Raw genomic sequence first — 17,859 nt, 5'->3', positions numbered from 1 at the left:
GGAGTAGCTCAGCTATCCTTCAATGTGAGTAAAAAACTATCAATAAAAACTCTAGATACTGTTAAATAAAATAAGACCCGAAGCATGTAAAGCTTCTTACTCATTTTAGAGACTTTATGGGGTCTTCCTGCTAGGCCCCACTGTAAACACCCCTGGTACTCACTACAGTTCTGTCCTCAGCATTCTCCTTTTCTCTTCTACCATCACTTATGCCTACAGCTTGAAGAACCTTCTTGGTACTGATGACTCACATTTTAAAAAAATTTCTAGCCCAAATCTCTGTTCTGCCCCCGACTCATATTCCAATCACATGCTGGATACCTCCACCTGGCTGTTTCCCAAACACAATAGTATTAAAAGTATATGAAACAGAATCTATTCTTGGCTTGCTGAAACCTGTTCCTCTTCCTGTATTTTTCTTTTTAATCTTATCATGGCAGCACCTAGTTTCCTAAGTTTGGAGTCATTTATAACACTACCTTTTTCTCACTCCATGTTCACCAAATCCTTTTGATTTTACTATTATACAAGCTCTCAATTCCATCCTCTTCTCTCAACCCTCACTGCCATAGATCTACTTCAGGTTCTCATCTTCTTTCATCTGAACTACCACAACTAGTTTAAATTCATTTCTTTGCCATAATTTCTTCTCTCTTTCCAATCCATTCCCCATGTGCCTAGAAATCAGCTCAAAGAACAAACGATGTATATAATAATGTCCATTGGCTCTTAAATACCTAAAGTTTGAATTCTTTCCCATGGCTGTAGCCTCAATTTCCATATTTTCTACTTCCCCTTCTTCCCCAAAATACCCTATACTCCACATATACTCACTGTTCCATGCATGTCAGACAATTCTGGGTCTTGGTGCTCTCTCTTTTCCTTTTTTTTTTTTTTTTTTTTTTGCACAAGTTGTTCCTTCCTTTTATGGTGTCCTTAATTAACTCCCTTCTTTAGAAGTAAATTCTTATTCTTCCTAGAAGATCCAGCTCAAATATTGCCATTTCTGTGATGCTTCCTCATCTCCACAGAGCAGTTCCCTCCTCTAAGTTTACATCTCTATTAAAATTCTGTTAATGTTTGTTAGTTAATTAACTAATTACATTTTAGAGATGAAGTCTCGCCCTGTCATCTGGGCTGGAGTGCAGTGGTGCAATCATAGCTCACTGCAGCCTCGAACACCTAGGCTCAAGTGATCTTCCTGTCTCCTCCATCTCCCAAAGTGCTGGGATTACAGGTATGAGTCACTGCACCAGGCCAATATTGTATCATGATATCTGTTTTCATCACTTGATCTGTATCACACAATATACAGGTATACAGTGGTATTATATAAAGGTTTGACATATGAATAAACCAATTTCTACAATCAGGCTGTTTTCTACTAATATATTCAAGAAAACTTGGAAAAATTACATTACAAAATATTTGGTATCTCTAAATAAATGAATGATTAAAAAATAATACCTTGGGAAACAAACACATTGTTGGTAAAGACTATGGATTGGTATAACTCTAAGGGCAAAAATTTGTCAATGTCCACCAAAATTAAAAAATGTACATACTCTTTAGGCAATTCTAAACCTAAGACTTATTCTTTTTTTTTTGAGATGGAGGCTTATGCTTTCGTCAGGCTGGAGTGCAGTGGTGTGATTTTGGCTCACTGCAACCTCCGCCTGCCGGGTTCAAGTGATTCTCCTGCCTCAGCCTCCCAACTGGGACTGTAGCTGGGACTAGAGGCACACGCCACCATGCCCAGCTAATTTTTGTATTTTCAGTAGAGAAGGGGTTTCACCACGTTGGCCAGGATGGTCTTGATCTCTTGACTTTGTGATTCGCCCACCTCGGCCTCCCAAAGTGCTTCGATTACAGACATGAGCCACTGCGCCCAGCCAGAACTTATTCTATACTTACACATTTGGGCAAAAACCACCTACAAGGATATTCATTGCAGACAGAACTGGTTGTAACAGCAAAACGGTTGAAATAAATCTCTCTCAAATGGGACTGGTTAACAAAGGTGCATATAGACAATGGAATACCACATAACTATTAAAAGGAATAAGGTAAGTCTATATGCATTTGTTACAATTTACAAAACAATTTTTCAAGTGAATAAAGATACAGAAGAATGTGCATGATATGCTGACATTAGTGTCTTTTCAAATGCATTTTATTTTATTTTTATTTATTTATTTAAGAGATGGGGTCTCTCTCTGTTACCCGGGCAGGAGTGCAGTGGTATGATCACCACAGCCTCGAACTCCTGGGCTCAAGCAATCCTCCTGCTTCAGCCTCCTATGTAGCTGGGATTACAAGTATGAACCACTATGCCCTGCAACATTTGTGTCTTTTTTTTTTTTGTTTTGTTTTTGAGACAGTGTCTTGCTCTGTTGCCCGGGTTGGGGTTCAATGGTGTGATCACAGCTTACTGCAGCCTCTGCCTCCCAGACTCAAGTGATCCTCTTACCTCAGCCTCCTGAGTAGCTAGAACTTCAGGCATCTGCCACAACACTTGGCTAAATTTTTTTTGTTTCCTTTTTGTAGAGATGGGGTTTTGTCATGTTGCCCAGGCTGGTCTTGAACTTTTGGGCTCAAGGGATCTGCCTGCCTCAGCCTCCCAAAGTGCTGGGATTATAGGCGTGAGCCACTGTGCCCAGCCATCTTCTCTTTTTAAAAGCTACTAATGTTGGCCAGGTGCGGTGGCTCACGCCTGTAATCCCAACACTTTGGGAGGCATAGGCAGGCAGATTCCTTGAGCCCAGGAATTTGAGACCAGCCTGGGCAACATGGCAAAACCCTGTGTCTACAAAATAAAAATTAAAAAAATGAAAAGATAAGACATCTTTTTTTTTTTTATTTTTTATTATTATTATACTTTAAGTTCTAGGGTACATGTGCATAACGTGCAGGTTTGTTACATATGTATACTTGTGCCATGTTGGTGTGCTGCACCCATCAACTTGTCAGCACCCATCAACTCGTCATTTACATCAGGTATAACTCCCAATGCAATCCCTCCCCCCTCCCCCTAAGACAGCTTATATATATTTGTGTATGAACTACAATCCCTCTAAAAGAATGCATAAGAAACTGCTTACAGTGGTTGCCTCTGGAGAGAAGAACTGGGAACTGGGGTCAGCAATGGGAGAGTTAACTTTTCACTGAATATCCTATTGTATCTTTTAAATTTTGCACCGTGTATGCAAATGATGGTACATAAATGATGCAATGAAACTTTAATAATAAAATGCCAATTGATTTCATAAAACTTTATAATCAAAAATTAGAACACCTTTAACAATAATTTTCAGTCTTTTCTTGTTCATAGATTTTTTTTTTTGTTTTTTGGAGGGGCAAAGTCTGCAGAAACTGTTCAGTCCTATTTAAACAATTACTCAGTAATCATTAGGTGCTAGTGATGCAAATATAGGAAGACATGAGACTAAAAGAGCTCGCAATCTAGTAGGCAGAATGAACATGTATTCAAATAGTCTCAATATAAAAAGTTACTTCTCAAAGCTTCTTTAATAGCAGCTGAGTATAAACCCAGCATTACAGAGACTGCCTTCTGGGTTAAATCAGCAAAAATGATAGCCCAACAAGAAAAGGATAGGGAAGTGTGACCATGATTGAAAGTAGGAAGCAGGTAGAAGTAAGACCAGAGACCAATGTGAGTAGGCTAGGCTCTGGCCAAGTGACAGTGATGAAGAAGGAGCTGTAACTTAACAATTAACAGCACTAGAATTATCCAACATGATTTTGAATAGCTGACAGTATTATGTAATAAAGCAAGAAAAAAGGAGCAGGTATGAGTGATTAAGCAAATATTTTATATAGACTACTGATAAACCAAAAACATTCCCACGCTCTGCTATTCTTTTAAAAAATAATAAGCTCTTATTTTAGCAATTACATAAGACATGACATTTTATGGTAGCTGGAGATGAGACACAATCAGTGGGTTTTGCAATAAAGTTAGAATGAAGTGATGAAGCATTTAATATATGTTGTTAATTTTTTCATGTACATTGTGGTAAAATATTATTCCTGCCACAGAATAAAATATAAATAAGATAACAGTATTTTTCACCTTGGTAACATCTTTTCATCTGGAAAAAAAGGAGCAGGCATGAGTGATTCAGTAAGTATTTTATATAGACTACTGATAAACCAAAAATATTCCCACATTTAAAGCATTTGCAAATATCCATTAATCCCCAATATCCTGATTAGATACATTAAAGAAGTAAGCTGGGGTACAGAGAAGGTGAACAGCTCAAGGTCAATTGATAAATCAATAAAAGATTTGGAAAAAGATATACATTCTGGTTCTTGCTCCAAGTTCTGAGTTATAAGTCATATTCCCATTATAAAATGTTTCTTCTCTTAAAAGAACTGCAAAAGTTGTTTACCGTTGATGTTAAATAACAAATGATTAAATAGAGTTCAATAAATAGAAAACAAATGTAAAAACCAAAGAAATAGAACTGGGCTGATTTTGTATCAATAAAGGTTCTAGTTTCATTTGTTAGAACAGAATGAGAAAAAGCATTATTAAATTCTAGGGTTGGGAGGGCCTATTTAATTGTATTTTCCCAGACATTATTTTATTTTTCTATGGACTAAGTTATTATGTCTAATACCTATTTTAGTCGTTATACAATCTTCCCTGCAATGCAGCTATTTTAATTAACAGAACACATGTATTATTGAACATCAAGGAAATAACCAAAACCATAATTAGGCATGCAGTACAGTGTATTGTAAATAATTATGATTCTTACATGGGAACAGAATCCTCTACATTTTATAGGGAATTGAAGATAATAAATCCACATAGTATCATAATGAACTTAATGATTATTTACCTTAAAAAAAAAAATGAAAAAGGAAAATTAAGTGTTTACATACAATCCACGGCACTTTTCAGAAATTTAACTTCTGTATTTTATTCTATTAAAAAGCGATTAATTCTTAATATTACTTTTGATTTATTGTAGAACAAGACTCATTAGTTCCAAGCAGAATTTAGTAAGATTGAAACTCTTTTTTAAAAATTTTAATTATTACATGCTGAATTTTAATCAGTGAAACCAAAGGTTTTCTTCCTGAATGCCTACCTGCGCATTGGCTTTCCTTCCATGCACCATGAAAAGTACCCTTCACCACACTCTAAAGCCGAACCTAAGACAACAGAAAAGCAGGAACTTAATAAAAGCTATTTCTCATCTTTACAGTAACACTCTTTATCTAATCATTTCACTCATTTCGTCAGTTATCAAGAGTTTCATATTCTATATCACAGGCCTTTTGCAGATGCACAATAACTTAACCTAGTACGTTTCAGATTACCATCCTTACTCTGCATGCTAAAACGATTAAAGTAAAGGGGAGGTAAAGTATGCTAAATAGTCCCGACTGTTAGGTCAGTCTTGTTCCTCTTCAAAAAGTGCTTGGAGATATTTAACTGTGATCTCGCCAACAAGTATATTTACAGAGCAATCACCAGATACCCACAGCAGTACTAACCTGATAGATCACATAGAGAACACGCTGCTTTAACAACGAATCTGAAGGTTGTTAACTTGTCCCGAAGTGACAGGAGGAGGAGGCGTCGGCATTTGCCTTTACAAACAACTCCGCTTCCGACAGCCCAGGGAGCTTGAACAGGGCAGGGAAAGTATGGCTCCAGACTAATACTCTTTACATGCACTTCCTTCAGTTCCCGAAACAATGTTCACTACCCACGTAGCAGGATTTCGCCAGGTCCCGAGGGTTAAATGGGGGCGCACAGTACTTTCTTCCTTCCCTGAATTCCAAACACTGTCTGGGGAAGCTGTCCAGGGTGCGGAACCCCAGCACTACCAAGCAGGACACAGCCCAGGGCCTCCTCCGGCTTCCGAGATAGGCTGTCAGCCAGCGGGAGCGCACTCTGGCGCTCCGCGAGGCCCGGCCCCAGCGCCCCAACAGTCTCTTCTCGGCGCCGACAGACAGGCGACCGACGAAGCACAACCCTGACTGACCCCATGGGGCAGCTCAGCAACTTGGCACCACATATTTGCGAAGCGAGCCCTGGGGCGCTGTCCGCTGTCCCCTGCTCTAAGGCGGCTGGCTCACTTACCGGCTCTGACACTTTCTTCTCTGCCGCAGCCTCCTCCGTCTACTCCGCCCTCCACTCCTCTCTGCCTCCTCCTCCACCGCTGCTAGCTCAGGCAGGATGCCGCTCTTAAAGCTATTTCCTTTCCCTTCACCCGCCCATGTCCAGAAGCAGGAAGTAGTCCTATTCTTAAATCGTTCCCGCAGGAAGCCACATACTCCGCCAAGGGGTTCCGGTGCGGCTCCGGAAGTGCCCTTTGCTGGGGCATTCGGGTAACCTCAAAAGCTGTTTATCCTTGTGGGGGTTCTTTGCATCCCAAGAGTAACCATTTTTAGAGTTCACTACGGAACTGGCAGTGTTTGAATACTGAAGCCTCCTCTTTTCTTCTCTGTTTTCGTCAGCAAAGGCAGTAGTCAAAGGGTAGTCACAGAAAGCTAAGAATTTTTATCTCTTTTTAGTTGGTGGGTCTCCTTTTGGCACAATGTTCCTAATTGTGGATTGGATTATTGCATGCACACATGGGTTGTCGTGTATCTGTCAGGCCTCTACTATGTGCAAGGTGCAGAAGTTACATAGACAGATCAGAGATAGCCCTTACTCTCCAGATTTCCCACAGTCGAACTTTCAAGACACCAGGATTTTATCCAGGCTCTAAGGCTGTGTTAGTTTGCCCTTTCTACTTAGTATTCATCACCAGACACTTCACCAAACGCATCTTCTGTAGATTCACTTTAATGTTAGGGAGGGAAGAGTATATTTTCTTAAAAAAAATTTTTTTTCGGTAGCAAGCAGAGCCAAAAAAGTATATTTTTCAAGTTATCTTTTCCTCCAGATTTTCCCATAGCACACAGTCACCTGAATTTTACTGTATATTAATATTTAGAAAACAAGTGATACAAGTGTAAGGTGGGGATTACTATTTCAGGAACGTCAGAGAAAGACTGTTGATGATTTCCTGATAAGTATACTTGGCTAAGTATTAACCAGATTTTCTTTAACTGTTCTTATATGTAGAATCTACACGGGTTTGTCTAGTTGTTTCTGAGGGGAAAGGATACCTCTTGTTAATTAGCTTGTAGTGGAAAATGCATGGCCTTTAGATCCAGATGTAGTGGCCCAGTGGATTCTTCTTGCCTGCTGCCCGGATACAGATTATTTATCAAGGTATATGGATTGCAATAGAGAAAGAGTTTTACACAACATTGAGTGGAAAAATGGAAGAAGTTTTATTGTTACTCAAATCAGTTATATTATTACTCAAATCAGCCTCCTGGAACATTTGGGGGCTAGGGTTTTTTTCAAAGGTGGTTTGGGGAAAGGGGTAGGGATGGCTAGGGAATGGGTGCTTGCTGCTGACTGGTTGGGGGTGCAGTCATAGGGGTATGGGAGATGGTCCTCCTGCCTACTGAGTCGTTGCTGGGTGGAGCCACAGGAACAGTTGGTGGGTCTAGGTGGAGCCATCAGTAGTCAAACATGCAAAAAACTTAAAAATATACCCCCAAAGGCCAATCCTAGATTCTACAATAGTGATGTTTTCTGCAGCAGTAATTGGGGAAATTGCATATCTTGTGACCTCTGGAATAATGGCTGGCAATCACTTATGTCTACACTTAACAGAATTCAGGCTCATCTATCCCTCTAGTCTGGTGGTTTCTCATTAGCTTTACAAAGACAGTTGAGTTTTGGTGAAGGACTATAATTATTTAAACTATTAAACTAAATGTCTCCCAAAGTTATCTTGGCTTAAGCCCAGGAATAATTAAGGACAGGCTGAAAGCTAAAGGCAAGATGGGGTTTGGCTAGATCAGATCTCCTCCACTGCTATAATTTTCTCACTGATAGAATTTTTGCAAAGGGGGTTTCAGTTTGCAAAGGCGATTTCACGGATACACATAGGTATAAATCTTAGACCTGTAACTGACTAGCTTTGTGATCTTATTTGAAATTTTTACTGCATGTGTATATGTGATATATATACAGATGCAGCAAAATGATTTCTTTTCCACATTTTAAAACTTTAAATAAATTGTATCAAAGCATATGTATTCTTTCACAACTTCCATTTTCCACTCAACATTCTGTTTGTAAGATTTGTCCATGTTGATCAATGAAGGTCCAATTCGGTGATTCTCAAAGGGCGGTCCTGGACCAGCAACATCAACATCGTTTGGAAAATGCCAACCCTTGAGTCCCATTACAGACCTATTGAATCAAAAACTGAAGGTTGGCCCCAGTAATTTGTGTTGTAACAAGTTCTCCAGGTGATTATAGTGCATGGTAAAGTTTGAGAACTACTGCACTAATTTATTTATTTTCACTGCTATATAGTATTATATGAATATACCATAGATTTTAAAAAATGTTTTTTCTGCAGATTTTGACTATTTCCAGTTTTCTCTATTACAAACAATGCTACAATGTAAATTCTTGCATATACCGCCTTGTGTACACCTGTAAGTGTTTCTTTGGTGTGTGCACGCAGAAGCAAAATTGCTGGGTTGTTTGCTATGCACAGCTTCAACTGTATTAGCACTAGTCAAATTGCTCTCTAAAGTCATTATTCTATTTCAATAATAATAATACTAGCAAATACTTATGTAGCATGTTATAGTAACTCGTCATTACTCACACTAGTCCTCTCGAGGTAGGATCTATTATCATTCCTGTCTCACAGATGGCACCAAGATGTTATGTAAGTTGCCCAAAGTCACACAGCTAGTTATGAAGTAGAGCAAGAACTTAAAACAATACACAATGGCTCTAGAGTCTGTGCTTTCAGTTACAATGCTGTGTTGTCTCTCCATTACAAGTGTTTGAGGGTTTTTGTTGGTCTATATTATCATCACAGTTGGTGCTTTCCAAATTTAAATTTGTTTTTGCCAATTGGATGGGTATAAAATGGTAATTCACTGTGGTTTAGATGTTTATTTCTCTCATCACTGTTCAAACATTTTTCATATGTGAAAGTGGTATTCAGTTTTCCCTTCTATGAATTGCTTATTGTAAAAGATGCCTTCAAAGTGACTTTTATTTTTTCTGTAATATGAATTATATTTATAATTCATAGTATAGGTATGAAAATGTTACTATATGATATAAAAATGTTACTAAAAATGCTGCTAACCAAAGACTGATTTTAAAACTCCTGTCTAGCATAAGAGCAGTCCCTCCTATTTCCATAAATCTGTGGTTCACTCCCCAACCCACTGCAATCTGGTTTGTGCTTCTGCTACTCTGCTTCTTTTTAAAGTGGAGAAGTTCAGTGTGAATCAACCCTTTTTATTTATTTCAAGAACTAGAGAACTCCATTTAGAAATGTGTATATGGTAAACCTGGCATTTGCAGTAATTACAGTTTTTCTGCCACCTGAGTAAGACTATGCCCTACGGGAGCCTGAATTTCTAGTTGAAAATATACATAAAATAGATTTTACTTAGATTGGGTGTGTGAAAGGAAAATATCTTGGGCCCCCCAAATCACTAAGCTAAAGGGAAAAGTCAAGCCGGGAACTGCTTAGGGCAAACCTGCCTCCCATTCTATTCAAAGTCACCCCTCTGCTCACTGAGATAAATGCATATCTGATTGCCTCCTGTGGAGAGACTAATCAGAAACTTAAAAGAATGCAACAATTTGTCTCTTATCTATCTATGACCTGGAAGCCCTCTCCCTGCTTCGAGTTGTCCTGCCTTTCCAGACCGAACCAATGTTCATCTTACATATGTTGTTTGATGTTTCATGTCTCCCTAAAATGTATAAAACCAAACTGTGGTCTGATCACCTTGGGCACATGCGATCAGGACCTCTCCTGAGGCTGTGTCACAGGTGCATCCTCAACCTTGGCAAAACAAACTTTCTAAATTAACTGAGACCTGTTTCAGATTTTTGGGGTTCATGGGTGTGAGGTAGTGACAACAGCCAAATAATTCTTTTAAGGGGTTGCTGAGTTTACCTTATAGTTTTTCAATCAAAAATTATGTCTTGTTTCCAATGTATAAAATACAGTGGTTGAACCTAAGGTTTAGTTGTAGGTGAGATCCACAGGACCCATTGTTTGTGGAATTTTCATTCTTCTTCTTCTTCTTCTTCTTCTTCTTCTTCTTCTTCTTCTTCTTCTTCTTCTTCTTCCTCTTCCTCTTCCTCTTCCTCCTCTTCTTCTTCCTCTTCCTCCTCCTCCTCCTCCTCCTCCTCCTCCTCTTCTTCTTCTTCTTCTTCTTCTTCTTCCTCTTCCTCTTCCTCTTCCTCCTCTTCCTCCTCCTCCTCCTCCTCCTCCTCCTCCTCCTCCTCCTCTTCTTCTTCTTCTTCTTCTTCTTCTTCTTCTTCTTCTTCTTCTTCTTCTTCTTCCTTTTTTTTTTTGAAGCAGAGTCTCAATCTGTTACCCAGGCTGGAGTACAGTAGTGCAATCACAGCTCACTGTTGCCTCCGCCTCCTGGGCTCAAATGATCCTCTCATCTTGTTACAGTAGGTGGCTAGCCAGGCATGTGCGAGACAGGAGAGGGCTTCCCCCACGCCTCACCAGGAATGTCAGGCCAGGCAGTTGTCACATTGTGTCTCTAATACAATAATTGGTTGCAAACAGCACCAGGGAGAGGCAGTTTCCCAATAGATAAAAACACCTGAAACTGGTGGCAGCCTCTCAATAAGATCTCAGGAATTGGGTGAGTGGGCTCCAGCATGTGCATTAAAGGGCAAAATGGCAGAGTTTAGCTGGTATATGACCTTCCGGGGGCATTCCACCAGAATGGGAAGAATGCCTCAATTGAGCATGTGTACAGCTCCAGTAAACATACTCTGCATGCTCCCCTCCCAGGCACTAGCAGGCCATTGCACATGTGGACAACCCATCCCAAGGGAAGAATCAGGGCAGAAGGGATGCAAGACCCCAGAAGTATGCCAGCATATAAAACCCTAAGTCAAAAGGTCAAACTTCACACTTGTTTTCAAGTTGCCTGCTTGGACTTCTTCCAGGTGTACCTTCCTTCCTTTCACTCCTGCTCTAAAACTTGCCTCCGTCTCTTCTGCCTCATGGCCCTCAGTCAAATTCTTTCTTCTGAGGAGGAAAGAATTGAGGTTGCTGCAGACCCACACGGATTCACCACTGGTAACAACTTCAGCCTCTTCAGTAGCTGGGACCACAGGCATGTTCCACCATGCCCAGCTAAATTTTTTTTTTTTTTTTTTTTTTTTTTTTTTGTAGAGACGAGGTCTCACTATATAGCCCAGGCTGGTCTTGGACTCTTGGGCTCAAGTGATCCTCCCACCTTGGCCTCCCAAAGTGCTAGGATTAGAGACTTTAACCACCGTACCCAGCAACTTTTTGTTCTTGCGGAGACAGACAGTATAAAATTGAACCATGAATTACACAATTAGTTGTTCAATTATGATTGAGGTAATTGAAAGTGATCTACTGGGTGCTAAGAAAACATCTAGTAGGGTGGCTCATGCCTGTAATCCCAGCTCTTTGGGAGACCAAGGCAGAAGTATTGCTTGAGCCCAGGAGTTTGAAACCAGTTGGGGCAACATAGGGAGACTTTGTCTCTACAAAAAAATTAAAAATTAACTGGGAGTGGTGTCACACACCTCTAGTCCCAGCTCCTCGGAAGGCTGAGGTGGGAGGATCTCTTGAGCCCAGGAGGTTGAAGCTGCAGTGAGCTGTGATTGTGCCATTACACTTTACCCTGGGCAACAGGTAGTTTAGACCCTGTCTAAAAGAAAAAAAAAATAAAACATTTAGTAGGGTGCCCAGATATGGTCTAGAGGGTAACAGAAAGTATGGTGTGCAGCCTTTAAGATGGCTCTAAGTCTTCTCTGCCTCTTGGTTTTCATGCCCTCATGTAATCCCCTCCTTTGAGTGTGTGTTGGCTGAACCTATTGACTAACAAATGGAATATAGCAAAAACCATGAAATGGTACTTCTAACATTAGGTTATAAAAGGACTGTGGCTTCTGTCTCAGATGTCATCTCTCTCTAGCTTTCTCTGAGGGAAATAAGCTACCATGTTGTGAGCTGCCCTGTGAGGAGCCTTGTATGGCAAGAAACTGAGAGAGGCTTCTGGCCATCAGAGAGGAACTGAAGGTCTCAGTCTGATAGCCCATGAAGAGCTGAATCCTGCCATTAGCAACATGAGTGAGCTTGGAAGTGAATCTTTTCCCAGTTGAGCCTCTAGATAAAACTGCAGACTTTGCCGACAACTTGACTAAAACCTCATGAGTTGGAAGGGAAGGAGGAATGTTCTAGGGAAAGACACTAAAGCCAGAGAGGCAAGGACAGGTTGGCCAGGGTGCACTGGGGAGAGTAGCATGACAGAAAGCTGGTGAAATTAGAAAGTATTTTGGAAAGTTTAGGAACAGAGCAGGAAGAATGTGCACAAGTAAGACAATGTCAAAGCATTTTCCTAGTTTTCTTGATGCTGCTATAGAATTCTAGGGTGCTTATAGGATGCTACAGCAGAGAGCACTATGATGGGAGCTAGAAGACCGGGGTCCCAGTGCTAATCCTGTGATCTCAAGCCATCACTTGGTCATTCTTGTTCTCAGTTTTCTCATCTATAAGATGGAATCTAAATCCTTTATAATTTATCAGTCAAGAGTTATTAGTTACATGAAACCTATATGGGGAAAGCTATAAAACATTCCTGAAAAAAAAAAAAGTAGATTTGAGCAGATAGAAAGTCATTCCAAGTTATTGGATAAGTTGACTCAATTTCATAAAGATAACAGTGCCCCATAAAGTAATTTATAAATTTAATGCAATCCAGTGTCTTTGTTTGTGCTTCTATAGCAAAATACTTTAGACTGGGTAATTTACAAAGAACAGAATTTATTTTCCCATAGTTCTGGAGGCTGGGAGGCCCCAGATCAAGGTACCAGCATTGTCAGTGTCTGACTAGGGCTGCTGTCTGCTTCCAAGATGTTGTCCTGCTGCTACCTCCTCTGGAGGGGATGAATGCTGTTTCCACACATGGCAGAAAGGCAAGAGAATGTTCCTTCAAACCTGAGCCATAAGGGAGCTAATCCCATTCATGAGTATGGAGCCCTCATGGCTTAATCACCTTCCAAACACCATATGTCTTAATAATGTCACATTTAGGATTACGTTTCAACATGAAATTTGGAGAGGACACCATCCATTAGTCAAACCATAGCACCAAATAAAATCAACTTCAGAGTTTTTACAGAACTAGATAAGTTGATTATAAAGTTAATATGGAAGAAAAGACAAATGAAAATAACCAGAAATACTTACTCTAAAAATAGAAATAGCTGAGAGGAGGGTTAACCCTAAGAGATATTATTAAAACATGTTCTAAAACCTCAATAATTAAAACTGTGGTTTGGGCATATAAACAGATAAATACAACAGGGTAAGAAATCCAGAAATAGACCTTAGAACATATGGAAATTTAGTATGGGATCTCAAATCAGTGGGGCAATAGGGGTTCTTTTTTAAATGATGCTTGCCAAGACCAGCTTGGTCGGGGACACTCTAACCCAGTGGTGCTAGAGGAATTAAAGACACACATACAGAAATATAGAGGTATGAAGTGGGAAATCAGGGGTCTCACAGCCTTCAGAGCTGACAGCATCGAACAGAGATTTACCCACATATTTATTAACAGCAAACCCGTCATTAGCATTGCTTCTATAGATATTAAATTAACTAAAAGTATCCCTTATGGGAAACGAAGGGATGGGCGGAATTAAAGGAATAGGTTGGGCTAGTTAACTGCAGCAGGAGCATGTCCTTAAGGCACAAATCACTCATGCTATTGTTTGTGGCTTAAGACTGCCTTTAAGTGGTTTTCTGCCCTGGGCTGGCCGGGTGTTCCTTGCCCTCATTCTGGTAAACCCACAACCTTTCAACATGGGCATTAAGGCCCTTATGAACATATTATAGTGCTACAGAGGTTTTGTTTATGGCCAGTTTTGGGGCCAGTTTATGGCCAGATTTTGGGGAGATTGCTCCCAACAGTTGCTGATACAACTATGGAAACATATGAAATTGGATTTATTTCCTTATATAATGAGTGAGACTTCACTACAGTCTAACAAAGTCCTCTGAAGACGCTGTGGGAAGATCTGAGCCTGGGATGGTCCTTCATATTTGTCAAAAGTTGGAGTTAGAAGGCCAGTTCTTTATACCCCACATCAATCAAATGTATTTGAAATCTTAAGGTAATAATGAAGGTGTAAAAATAATATGAGAAAATATGGGTGAATTTCTTTATTAAGTGTGGAGAGGCTGGGCATGGTGGCTCATGTCTGTAATCCCAGCACTTTGGGAGGCCAAGGTGGGCTAATCACTTGAGGTCAGCAGTTCAAGACCAGCCTGGCCAACATGGTGAAACACTGTCTCTATTAAAAATGCAAAAATTGGCCAGGCGCAGTGGCTCAAGCCTGTAATCCCAGCACTTTGGGAGGCCAAGATGGGCGGATCACGAGGTCAGGAGATCGAGACCATCCTGGCTAACACGGTGAAACCCCGTCTCCACTAAAAACTACAAAAAAACTAGCTGGGTGACGTGGCGGGCGCCTGCAGTCCCAGCTACTCAGGAGGCTGAGGCAGGAGAATGGGTAAACCCGGGACGCAGAGCTTGCCGTGAGCTGAGATCTGGCCACTGCACTCCAGCCTGGGCGGCAGAGGGAGACTCTGTCTCAAAAGAAAAAAAAAAAGCAAAAATTAGCCGGGCGTGGTGGCAGGCACCCGTAATCCCAGGTACTTGGGAGACTGAGGCAGGAGAATCACTTGAACCTGGGAGGCAGATGTTGTGGTGAGCTGAGATTGCACCACTGCACTTCGGCCTGGGTTACAGAGCAAGGCTTTGTCTCAAATAAGAAAAAAAAAAAAAAAAAAGGAGAAACACTTCCCTGAATATGACTCAAAATCTAGAAACAGAAAGATTGATCAATTTGACCGCATTAAAAAATGTCCATGGGACAAAGATAAATAAAGTAAAAAAAAAAAATGACAATTAGGAAAAACATATTTGCAATATATTAGTATATCATAAAGGGTTCATAATGTAATATATAAATGGCTCCTAAAAATAGAGTAAGAACAAATAACATAAATGGGCAAAATATATGAACAGCCAGTTTACAGAAAAAGAAAATGTCCTTAATCATTTAAATATATAATGAGCAATCTTGCTCATAATAAGATAAATGCAAATTGTTTCTATTGAGACCCATTTACGCCTGGTGGCGTGCGCCTGCAAGCCCAGCTACTTAGGAGGCTGAGGCAAGAGAATTGCTTGAACCTGGGTGGTGGAGGTTGCCATGAGCTGAGATCATGCTACCGCACTCCACCCTCCTCTCATTAACTCCTGCTGAAAAACAGAATGCCTCTTTACTTGCTGCTCTGGCAAATATTCAGGATTAGCTTTGATTACACTTATCTGTGCCCCATGATTTTTCCCAACTCAATCACTGTGGCCAGGGGCATATAAAACATTGCTTTGCCAGCACTTGATCTGGAGTAAGATCTGCTGTACCAATACACACTGACAGAGAGTGTACCAAGGAGGTTCCCTTCATATGATCACCTCAATAGATGCAGAAAAAACTTTCAATAAAATCCGATATTGCTTCATGATAAAAACCTTCAACAAACTCGGCATTAAAGGAACATATTTCAAAATAAGAAGAACCGTTTATGACAAACCAACAGTCAACATTATACAGAAGAGGCAAAAGCTGGAAGCAGCCGGGCACGGTGGCTCACGCCTGTAATCCCAACACTTTGGGAGGCCGAGGCGGGCGGATCACGAGGTCAGGAGATCGAGACCATCCTGGCTAACACGGTGAAACCCCGTCTCTACTGAAAATACAAAAAATTAGCCGGGCGTGGTGGTGCGTGCCTGTAGTCCCAGCTACTCGGGGGCTGAGGCAGGAGAATGGCGTGAACCCAGGAGGCGGAGCTTGCCGAGATGGTACCACTGCACTCCAGCCTGGGCGACAAAGCGAGACTCCCAAAAACAAAACAAAACAAACAAAAAAAGCTGGAAGCATTCCCCTTAAGAACAGGAACAAGACAAGGATGCCACTCACACCACTCCTATTCAACATAGTACTGAAAGTCCTAGCCAGGGCAATCAGGCAAGAGAAAGAAATAAAAGGCATCCAAATAAGAAAAGAAGTCAAATGATCTTTCTTCTGGATGATGTGATTTGATACCTGGAAAACCCAAAAGACTTTGCCAGCAGGCTTCTGGCACTGATAAACTACTTCATTAAAATTTCAGGATGCAAGATCAATGTATAAAAATTAGTAGCATTTCTATACACCAATAACATTCAAGCTGAGAGTCAAATCAAGAACTCAATTCCATTTACCATAGACACACACACACACACACACACACACACACACACACACACACACACAAAATACTGAGGAGTACATTTAACCAAGGAGGTGAAAATACCCTGCAGGGAGAACTACAAAACACTGCTGAAAGAAATAATAGATGACACAAACAAATGGAAAAATATTCCATGCTCATGGATTGGAAAAATCAATATTGTTAATATGGTCATACTGCCCAAAGCAATATACAGATTCAATGCTGTTCCTATCAAACTACCAACCTCATTTTTCACAGAAATAGAAAAAACTATTCTTAAAATCATATGAAACCAAAAAAGATCCCTAACAGTGAAAGCAATCCTAAGCACAAAGAACAAAGCTCAAGGCATCACAATACCCAACTTCAAAGTATACTACAAGGCTACAGTAACCAAAACAGCATGGTATTGGTCAAAAACAGACCCATAGGCCAATGGAACAGAATAGAGAATTCAGAAATAAAGCCACACACCTACAACCATCTGATTGTTGACAAAGTCAGCAAAACAAACAATGAGAAAAGGGCTCCCTATTCAGTAAATGGTACGGGATAACTGGCTAGCCATAAGCAGAAGATTGGATCTGGAACCCTACGTTTCACTATAGACAAAAATTTACTCAAGATGGATTAAAGGCTTAAATGTAAGACCTAAAACTATAAAAATCCTAGAAGAAAACCTAGGAAATGCCATTCTGGACATTGGCCTTGACAAATAATTTATGACTAAGTCCTCAAAAGCAATTGTAACAAGAACAAAAATTGACACGTGGGACTGAATTAAAATACAGAGCTTCTGCACAGCAAAAGAAGCTATCAACAGAGTAAGCAGAAAACCTACAGAAGAGGAGAAAATATTCACAAACTGTGCATCTGACAAAGGCCTAGTATCCAGAATCTAGAAGGAAGTTAAACAATTCAACAAACAAAAACAACCCCATTAAAAATTGAGCAAAGGACATGAACAAACACTTCTCAAAAAAGGACATAAAAGTGGTCAAAAAACATGAAAAAATGCTCAACATCACTAATCATTAGAGAAATGCAAATCAAAATCTCAATGAGATACCATCTCACATCAGTCAGAATGGCTACTATTAAAAAGTCAAACAACAGATATTGGTGTTATTAAAAAGTCAAACAATAACAGATGTTGGGGAGAAAGGGAGTACTTATACACTGTTGGTGTGAATGTAAACTAGTTCAGCCAGTGTGGAAAGCAGTTGGAGATTTCTCAAAGGATCTAAAACAGAACTACCATTCAACTCAGCAATCCTACTACTGGGTATATACCCAAAGGACAATAAAACATTCTGCCAAAAAGACACACACACTCATATGCTCATTGCAGCACTACTCACAATAGCAGAGACATGGAATCAACATAGATGCCCATCATTGATGGACTGGATAAAGA

The 17,859-nt window shown here is 40.2% G+C and overlaps 1 protein-coding gene and 1 long non-coding RNA gene across 3 annotated transcripts in view; both read right to left on the bottom strand.

Annotated features, from left to right (window-relative positions):
• The window catches only part of LOC105484443 (kelch like family member 20), a 61,541-nt gene extending 55,264 nt beyond the window's left edge, over window positions 1–6,277 (bottom strand). The window contains exons 1-3 of one of the 2 annotated variants that reach the window (XM_011746033.2): window positions 6,125–6,277; window positions 5,533–5,664; window positions 5,124–5,187 (exon numbers count right to left, since the gene is read on the bottom strand). In XM_011746033.2, the coding sequence (XP_011744335.1) occupies window positions 5,124–5,146 (23 nt within the window). In that variant the 5' untranslated portion in view covers window positions 5,147–5,187; window positions 5,533–5,664; window positions 6,125–6,277. The remainder of the gene's footprint in view (window positions 1–5,123; window positions 5,188–5,532; window positions 5,665–6,124) is intronic. The other variant, XM_011746031.2, reaches the window with a different exon arrangement.
• LOC105484444 (uncharacterized) lies at window positions 3,328–5,117 on the bottom strand. Its single transcript, XR_988952.2, has 2 exons — window positions 4,788–5,117; window positions 3,328–4,112 (listed from the first exon to the last, which is right to left on the bottom strand). It is a non-coding gene; the product is annotated as an uncharacterized lncRNA (long non-coding RNA).
• Window positions 6,278–17,859: the final 11,582 nt, after the last annotated feature.

Source organism: Macaca nemestrina, chromosome 1, assembly GCF_043159975.1.
Source record: "Macaca nemestrina isolate mMacNem1 chromosome 1, mMacNem.hap1, whole genome shotgun sequence".
Lineage (NCBI taxonomy): Eukaryota > Metazoa > Chordata > Mammalia > Primates > Cercopithecidae > Macaca > Macaca nemestrina.
Note: the sequence above shows the minus strand (reverse complement) of the source record. Positions and strands in the feature narration are given on the sequence as shown.